Source organism: Doryrhamphus excisus, linkage group LG3 (assembly GCF_037039965.1).
Source record: "Doryrhamphus excisus strain RoL-2023G ecotype Guam linkage group LG3, RoL_Dexc_Guam_v1.1, whole genome shotgun sequence".
Lineage (NCBI taxonomy): Eukaryota > Metazoa > Chordata > Actinopteri > Syngnathiformes > Syngnathidae > Doryrhamphus > Doryrhamphus excisus.
The window spans coordinates 18,492,374-18,502,160 of NC_136359.1; the positions used below are offsets into that span (position 1 = coordinate 18,492,374).

The 9,787-nt window shown below is 38.3% G+C and overlaps 1 protein-coding gene across 1 annotated transcript; it reads left to right on the forward strand.

The window, feature by feature from the left end:
- Positions 1 to 7,714: 7,714 nt before the first annotated feature.
- On the forward strand, positions 7,715 to 9,381 carry tmem230b (transmembrane protein 230b). Its single transcript, XM_058070885.2, has 3 exons — positions 7,715 to 7,973; positions 8,727 to 8,849; positions 8,948 to 9,381. Exons 1-3 carry the CDS (start codon positions 7,878 to 7,880, stop codon positions 9,086 to 9,088), a joined length of 360 nt encoding a protein of 119 aa, XP_057926868.1. The 5' UTR covers positions 7,715 to 7,877; the 3' UTR covers positions 9,089 to 9,381.
- Positions 9,382 to 9,787: the final 406 nt, after the last annotated feature.

Genomic DNA, 9,787 nt, shown 5'->3' on the forward strand with positions numbered 1-9,787 from the left:
CCCGCCCAAACCAATCCCCACCGCTCAGTCCACCATCCACATGCTTGAATACTAAACCCCTCCCAAACCTCCACCTTCCCATTCCTCACGCTCCACCCATGCCTGTATGGCACTGTGCGCCATGGCAACCTATCACTCTCCTCAGTCTGTCACCTTCTTAGTGGCGACCTGCAAAGGTTGGCATCCATGAGAAATGTTCTTCTGAAACTTTTTAAGACTTTTAAGAAGCCTCTTGTCCTCACACTGGCTCACTGACTGAACAAAATGAAAAATGTGATGACAAGGACACTTTACTTTGCATTTACAAATGAATGCAACAGCTGTAAATCTATTTATGGCTGACAGGGGAAAACAAGCAGCAACATCCAAAAGACTGACATAGATGTAATCCACCTGAAACACACAACACCATAAAAGATTTTCTTCACTCCAAAAATGCAGAAATACATTTTCTGCAGAAAACACATCTAATTTGCCTCAAATTGGCAACATAAAACAGATAAAATGGACAGTTTACACTTACCACTGTTAAAACAGCCTACATATATATATTTTTTTTTCATATGTTTCTGTCTTTATGCGTCCCTGTTTTTTTTTGTTAACCATTTCAATGTCCTTTGTTCCTTTGGCTGTACCTTGATTCCATGTGTTCATCCATCATACATTATCAATCATTCATAAAAGTACCTATATATATTACTTGAAATGCGTTTCATAAGTGTGTGAGGCATAGTTAGCTTTAACCTGGATTGTACATTTAGCATTGAGCTTGTTAGCGTCCATCTCAAGTGAGCAATGGCAGCTGAGGATAGAGGTTTCTGGAGATCAAAGCTCACTTTAATTGCAAATGTTGATCCAAAATCAGAGGAGAACATCAACATCAAGCTAGCAAAAGGGTTTAGGGGGGTAGGATTCCCAATAGGAAGTTAGCTGACTCTAGAAGCGGCGGAATGAAAGGTATGTACATTTGTGTTAAACACTTATTAGACTCATTCTAACGTTAACATTAGCTGCATAAATTGTTAGCCCTGTAATATTGTAAAATATGATGTCCCTCAGGTCCGGTGCCCATAGTAACCTGGCAAACTTCTAGTTTGTTTTGTGTGTGTTTTTAGCATTCGCAGCATTTTCCAATTACATTTGTTTTATGCTGTTTTTGGTTTTGGATCATTTGCATGTTTGGAAGTTGCTGTCCATTTATCCATCCATTAAAAGTATCAGTATATACATTTATCTTGTTCATATTCATCAAAACGGCTGCACAGTGGCCGAGACCCCAGCTAGGAGACTCGGGTTCGATTCCCTGCTCGGGCATCTCTGTGTGGGGTTTGCATGTTCTCCCCGTGCGTGGGTTTTCTCCGGGTACTCCGGTTTCCTCACACATTCCAAAAACATGCTAGGTTAATTGGCGACTCCAAATTGTCCATAGGTATGAATGTGAGTGTGAATGGTAGTTTGTCTATATGTGTCCTGTGATTGGCTGGCCACCAGTCCAAGGTGTACCCCACCTCTTGCCTGAAGACAGCTGGGATAGGCTCCAGTAAGCCTGCCACCCTTGTGAGGATAAGGGATGGATGGATATTGATCAAAACTGTCAGTTTTTATTGCAGTTATATTGAAGAACTCAAGATGAAACAGTTGATTTTAGAGTTTGCTGTTAACAAGCTCTTACTTTGTGTCTTGCAGCAGTAGAGCTCCTGATACTTGCAAACATTACAGTTTAACCTCACAGTGCACACACAATTGGCACAAACTTCACTTTTTTTAACACAATAATACGTCTCAGATCTCTTCAAAGGCACTGTCGCTTCACCGTGCAGTAACTACCAAGCACAATGTACCACACAATGATCACTGTGTGAGGCATTTTAGTTTATTTATGCAGATTGGTTCATTGTTGTGCATGCATGTTTGCTTCGCGCCAGCACACACAGACTGCCACAACATGTGCACTACGTTTAATAGTCATTCATCAACTGAAATAATATTAAATTGTAAAACAATACAAATGAAAAAAACATAGTTGGAAGACTTGAAAATAACAACATATGCTCATTGCATCTGTGCTTGTCAGTGACTGAATCTTTGCATCTAAAGGTTTTATCATAGATCTAAGACCTGTTAAAAAAAGCAATTACCTGTGTGAGTCGCCCCTGCGATGGGACAGACTTTGAAAAGATACCGGAATCAATATCTCTGCACTGAAGGAAATGTTTGCCATCATTGGGGTAACAGTCTGACTGGAGCATTCACACTAATGTTGGCATTTACAGTGACATTCGCTTTAATTGCATCAAGAGATTTCCTATGAGTTTGACCCCTACAAGACCCCTGCAAGATGAATGATTTCAATCACCGCCGGACAGTCAATAACGCATAGAGGAACATTGGTTCAAGGCAATAAAAATATTCTATATGCATGCTATATACTGTATTTCATTTCAACCAAAAAACCGATGAGCTCCAATGTGTGATAATCTAATTTTAGAAACCACTGCCCAATTGGGGGTGACATTTTTAGAGTGTGCCTTGACATTGGGGAAAAAAGGTGCTTGGCTGGTTCATGAAGCTTCTTGGTACATGCTGGCTGTCCACCCACACACTTAAGCATGGAGGCTCGCACCTGAAAAAGAGGCAGCAAAACTACCTGAGTCCTATCTTATATGGTTTATAAGATGGATTTATTAAAAAAAGGACAATGTAAGCTTGCTGCCACACATCTGAGTCAATAATTTATGAATTTACATATGCAGTATATAAATTGTATCTCTCTTTACATGTTCTGAAACCAATGTGACAATGCAATGTGATTGAACAGCTTTTGGTTTTGTTTTTTAAATGTTTTCTTTTTACATTTTAAATAATCCAATGTGAATTACATTATGTTCAATAAAAAAAAAAGCTCACATACCTGCCAAATGATTTATCTGCACCGAATGCCCAGGAAGAAAGACATTATACCTTTATTTGCATGTCTATCTTAAATTGTCAAAGACATATTGCTCAGCAGCACCTGTGAACCACCCACTTGCCACATTTTATCAGTTCTGACTGTTGGTGGGTGATAAAGTAGGGACACTGAGATTTTTCATCATGTTCATGTGATACAATGGTTTTGGCTTTTCATTTAGGGCAATAAGCAATTGCTGTAATGAAGACAGACCTCATTATCTCAGCCGACAGAAATCCACTCAGAACAGGACTCTAATTATTTCCTAAATGCTGCTCTCTCACTGCGCAGAGTCACCCGGGGTGGCTGGCTTCTTTCCAGTCACACACACATACGCATAAACGCTCATGTAGGGTGGGGGGTCTGTGTGCTCAGCTGTTGTAGTGGCAGAGATTAGCCAACATGACAATATAGTACTCCCCTCTGACCGAAGATGACAATCATATCTATCATCCGATTAATTAATCACATCTCCAGATGGAACTCTAGCAGTTATTATGCTACTAATGTACAGGCCATGGATATGTGCAGCCCAATCTCTGTGAAGGATATGTTAACAATACACTGACAAGATGAAACAAAAGCAAAAGGATGCAGATTAAATTACATGCAAGTGTTTATACATCATTTAGCATATTCAATGCAAAGCATACACTGTAATATTATGACAGTGGAGTGGAGATTGTCAGAGACTCAGCATTTGTGTGTGGACAAACGCCACAAAAAATGTGTGACAAAAAATGAGCAATATTGTCTCATGTTTTTAAATTTTAATTAACAATACAACATGATGTTATGGTCTTCAGGGTGCTGGTTTCATTTCTTGCAGTGGTTGTCACCCATGCGTGTTATAAGACGCGATTTAAAAGAAAAAATGATGGTGTTTCTTGGACTCCATGTTCTGTAAGTGTGTGCTGATTTTAAAAACAATATACAATATACATCTAATATCTCAGTTTATTGATGAACAGATGCATTGTAATGTGCACTGTGAACTGTGATATTTTGTATTTGTTTATAGTTAAAGGGGACCTATTATGCTTTTTCCACTTTTCTGACCTATGAATGTAGTTACAATGTTGAATTCTCGTGGTCAACAATACCAAAGTTTCAGATAATAAGGTTCGCGCATTAAGAAGCGAGCCCTCAAAGAAGTTTGGGATGGCTCAAAACGCTTGATTTCAAAAGGCGTGGTAAAACTGCCCCTTTGTGATGTCACAGAGGATAGGACTTCCTTATATGGTTCATAGTTAGGAAGCACTTTGGGCAATCACAGCGAAGTGGGCATGCCTGGAGGCGGACCTTGGGTGGAATGAATTAAAACTGTTTCGGCCTGGAGCACAAATACAGCTGGAATAGGTGCAGATTCTGGAAGAACTATAAAGCTTTGTGTGCTAGTTATCGTGTGTATCTAGTTATCACTGCTCTATAGGAGATCACAACTCATACAAAGGGTAAAAAAAGGAGCATAATAGGTCCCCTTTAAATGTGCTATACATATTAGGCTCCACATTTTCTGCCGAAAAAAAAAAAACACCAAAGCATATATTACAAATACTGGTTTGCAGAGATCAGCTTGTACAACAAAATGTCTAGATTTGTCATGAATGAAGTGGCATTAATGGCGGTCACCCACTCACTGCTCATGCACAGAGACATACCCATTGTATGCATGCACATACAAGCTATTGACAATTAGCAATCAGGGCTGAGCAACATGTAATATGTGACTAGCCTATTTCCCTTTCTTTACCCTGTGGTAGGCCCTCCTGCTTCCACGGGTGCAGCCAACAACAACATTATTACATTTCTTATCATGATTTTTAATGGGAGTAATACCATTAATAGAAATGTTAAAATCATTATTATTGCTAACTATGATGTGATATTGATACATTTTTTTTTCTCAATTGGTTTTCTATGTTGAGAAGCACGGTTGTAGACCTGCTCCATGTGTAGAGTGCCTTGTGATGATGAATTGGCATATAAATACATTTGGTTTAAATACATTTCTGAAAGTGTCAGTCAAAACTGAGCCTCATTATTTTTGTCAAGGCAGAATTGTTGCTACATCTCCTGTACTGGATCTCATTATTTTATGCAAGTGGTCCTAATGTTGCAGTCAGTGAGTGTATGCACATTTGCCTCACAAAATATCAGCTAAATCAAAGTCAATATCTCAAAGGGAGATTAAGCTCTCTGATGTAAATGATCTAAAATGAAGGAATTAAATTTACAAATGAAAAGGCCGGACAGATAAGCTTGGCATACAAAGAAGGATGTGCCAGTGACTAGATAAGTGGACAACATGAATAAGGCAAAAATGTGTTAAATAGAGTGAATATATTGCATGAGTTAAAGTGGTCAGTCAAAAACACAAAATCGAGTTAAGAGGTTTAGACAAAGTACACTTCTGATGAAAAATTTAAGACCAGTAGAAAAATAGCAAAAATGTACATTTTGCACTGTTGGATCTTAAGGAGATTTAAGTAGAGATTCAAAATGCAAAAAGAAGAAATGGTGGTGAGACAAAACATTTTTTGAGTCAGTAATTTATTAACCAATGACGTGCATTGTTAGTTAGCTCATATTAACATGTTTTCTCATGTTATAATGCACAGAAAAGAGAAAGAAATGTGTTCCTGTTTCACATAAGGATTGTGAATGATGGGCAAAATTGCAAAAAAGTGCAGTTCCCCTTTAATGCATGCTTGTTTGCCATAAATTGCTGAATCCCATTACTTTGAAGCTCTACAGAGAACATCCTTAAGATCCAACAGTGCACATTCTTGCAATTTTTCTACAGGTCTTGAATTTTTTTGATCAGGAGTGTATATAGTCCTGCATCATGCACATGGATTTGTGTGATTCATATCACAACCGATAAGCACTGCAGCACCTTTAGAATACTGTATGAAACATAAATGGGTGCTTAAAATCCTCTGGAGTATAGTAAGAAAAAAACAGATCTCCTTCTTTATAACCTTGTTTACAGCCTTGTTTATAGCTGTTTGTGGACTTCCTTTGCCCCACATCTTTTTGTTTATGTTTCAGTGACTAGGTCATTAAGCGCCACCCCAATGATCCTGCCGCACCAGCCTTGGTGATGTCTCTTCAGGGGAATGGCAAACAGTGACGTCCTTTACATTCAGTACTTTGTGTCCCAGGCCCAAGTGTTTTCCCAAGAACAACAGTGTGGCTCTAAAACTGCAGCATTGCACCTGGCAGTGAAGGGCGCCCATAATACTCATGACCACCACAAAGGAGTACTTTTTTGTTATTGATGCTGTAAGCACGTTTAAAAGAATATGCCTTTAGTGTATTATCACTGCTGAAGAAAAAGTGATGCTCTCTATTTCCAACTTGGGGACATTTATCATTGAATGTAGACCTGCCAGAGAGCTTGGATCATCATGGTGGCCCCCGTAGGGCCATGCAGCAATCTGAATTCTGCCTATAGGAGACTCTGTGTCTGTGTGACAGGCCAATTTTCCAACACACCAGCAAGGCAAAGATGGGAGGGGGCCAGCGGGGTCAATAATACTCCGATCATAACCGCTTTAATTATTAATTTCAGGAGAATTGTCTTCAAATGTTGTTTTGTGGATTTTGTGCTCTGTATATACCAAATCCTTTTTTTATGCATGATGGGGACAATGTCAATACCTGTGGGGCATAGTGTGACATACATTTCAAAGAAATCAGCTTTTCAGACATTATCTGCTGCCGCATGGGCTATACAGTATCCTGTTTGTTATTTAAAGTGACTCTTTGCAACGGTCAAGCGGCTGGTGCTGACTTTTGAACATGCTTTAAGCGTTATATTCCACCCTCTTTCTGCACCAAGCACGTATACCATGTTGCATGTAACACACATGCAAGCACATTATGTTTGTTCTCAGCTAATAATAGCAATTTGGCAAAGTTTAGCTTCGGATTTTAGCTATCATTGAATGTACAGCCTACAATGACAATGCGACTGCAAATTGTCTCTCTTCTCTCAGACTGCTTTTGTGTGTGCACTCGCTTGATGGACATGTGTACAGCATCGAGGCGGCCATGACCACCAGTCATAAAGTCATTAATGCAGTTTCATTTCTGCATGTGAAAAATATAGACATTTTTTTGTTGTGTCTGTTCTTTTAAACCACTGTTGGTTAAATATGTTAGCTGGTAGTACTGTTCTTATATTTTTTGGTTGAAAACAGTAATCTTGAGTTAGCTTCAAACAGTACCTTTAACATTCTGCATTTCATCATGATTTCATAAAAATAGAATTAGAAAAAAATCATTGATCAGATTTAAAAAACATGACATTCTCCTATTTTGCATCTGCGTATCTAAAAAAGAATTCAGACTGGCATTCAGATGGGTATAAATCTCTGGATTAAAATCATATGTCATATAATTGATTAGGAAAGCTGCAGCCTGGACAGAAACATAATCTTGTGAGACTGAGCACATTCTGATAACAAAAGTGAACTGCTAGAGCCCCCCAGGAAATGAGTGTACACACATCTAAATCCTGATAGCAGCTTTTGAAGTCTGCAGCTCATTGTGGCCGCTGGTCATTATTACTGAGACTCATTAGGGCCCTCTAGCGGTTGGGAAAATACGATGGGAATATAAACTATTTTATTTTAAACACTGTCAACATCGTAACGTTTGTAACGAAACATCTTAAAATAGACAGTAACACAGTAACAGTAACAGTAACAGTAACAGACAGTAATTAACAGTCTGCGCATGCGTGCTGAAAACACGGAAGCGCTGTGTAGCTAAAACGAAGCAGAACGCGGTAATCACATCCGTGTTTACCCATGTGTTTTGTTTTTAATCATAGCTGGTGACTTCTCCGAATGATGTTGTCAATGTTCTTATAACTAACTCCGTTTAAATAAGCTGTCAACAAAGCTCTTGACAAAAGATGCCAGGTCGTAGCTTCGCGTCCAACGGGATTCCTGCTAGTAAAGTGAAGTACTCCAGGTTGTCGGCTCATGACGACGGATATATTGATTTACAGGTGAGAGGCTTATAAAAGTGTTTTTATTTGCTTATACTTATCATTGCACTACGAGTGTATACACGGTCAAATCCTGTCTTTCATGCTGTGAAGTTAGTTTGAATTTACGCTTTTCGTGTTCAAAAGAACTAGTATTTGTCTGATTTTAGGTACTATTATATTATATAAGAGAAAGATAATAACTGAATATTGATCATTGGTCTGGTTGTACAGTTTACAAGCAATTTCCTCCGCCTTTGGATTTACAAGTCAGGAAAATACCAGCTGCTATTTTAAAATAATTTCTTCTATCTAGCGGCTCGTTTGAGAACTGCATTATATCTTTGACACGCCAATCTAATCAAATATTAAAATTTTGTAAATGTGGTTTTTGACACTGTCACCGAGTTTCTTGTAGTATTCCATCACAAATAAAATGAAGCAATATGCACTATTTAATGGGACATATTTTGAATGTGTACCTCAGTGTGTGTGCCCTCAACACTTTTTACATTTTGTTGCAATATGAAGATTTGGACTCCTTCTAGACTGTTAATTGATCCCTTGACAAATGTACATTCATGTAAGTGGAACACATATATTTGTCTGTTGTTATGTGTTTATTTATTGATTTAGACACACTACATTTCAAATTAACAAGCATATTTGAACTCATCCAATTATCAGGATGTTCTGAGATCACCATTTGAGTGTGAGTGGAAAAAGTTACACGGACCACAATGTCTTTTCATTCAATGTTCTACTTGTTTCCAGTTCAAAAGAAGCCCACCCAAAGTCCCATACAAAGCCATCGCACTCGCCACAGTCCTGTTCTTAATCGGCTCTCTGTTAATCGTCATTGGCTCTCTTCTGTTGGCTGGATACTTTGGAGTCACTGTGAGTAAAGGAATTGTCACACAATGATGATAGTACAGATGTTGTATTGTATATTGTTGCATTAACGTCTTCTTGAAATATTTTCCTCTGTTTTTCAGCACTCTGATCGTACCATTCCCGTTCTGATCATAGGGATCCTTGTGTTTCTTCCTGGAATTTACCACCTGCGAATAGCTTACTATGCATCGAAAGGATATCCAGGATACTCTTATGATGATATCCCAAACTTTGATGACTAAAATGCATAATGCTTTCTTCAAAGGCATCTTAAAGCATGATTAAATCCTCAGTTTTCTGACATAAATCCATTTTAGAAGGATGCAATTTCAATATTGGGATTATTATGATTATAGTTCTTACATTTTTTATCACAGTACTCATGTTGTACCCTTGCTGATATGAAATAAATATAGATATTGCCTGATTTGTGTATTTGTGTTGGTACCTAGTAAATTGAGACAGCTCCAATGTCACATGTATGAGTCTTTATTAATCCATCCCTCCGTCCATTTTCTACACTGCTTGTTCTCATTAGGGTCACTGGTGAGCCCAGGCGGGAAATATACTCTGGACTGGTCGTAAGACAATTACAGATTATTCTTTATTAATATACATTGTGTGGACTACCTTTGTATTACTTAAACAATTAATTTCGTCCCTGTAACTTTGAAGGCAGAAGACTGTGGAGCCTTTGTCCAATGGAATTACCGCCCCTTAGTGGTCAGGCGGAGTACTACACCTGTATTTTTTTGCGCGGACAGCAACATGTCAAAGTAAAAGTACAGAAATTTGACCCCACTCAATTTAATCATTAAGTCATACAGAGATGAAAAGAGGAAAGGGCTAGAAAAATGACGTACATTTCTCATTGAAATCTGTTAAGTTCTATCTAATATAGTAGTTAACGATGGTAACATCAATAATTACAGGGTGTGAAT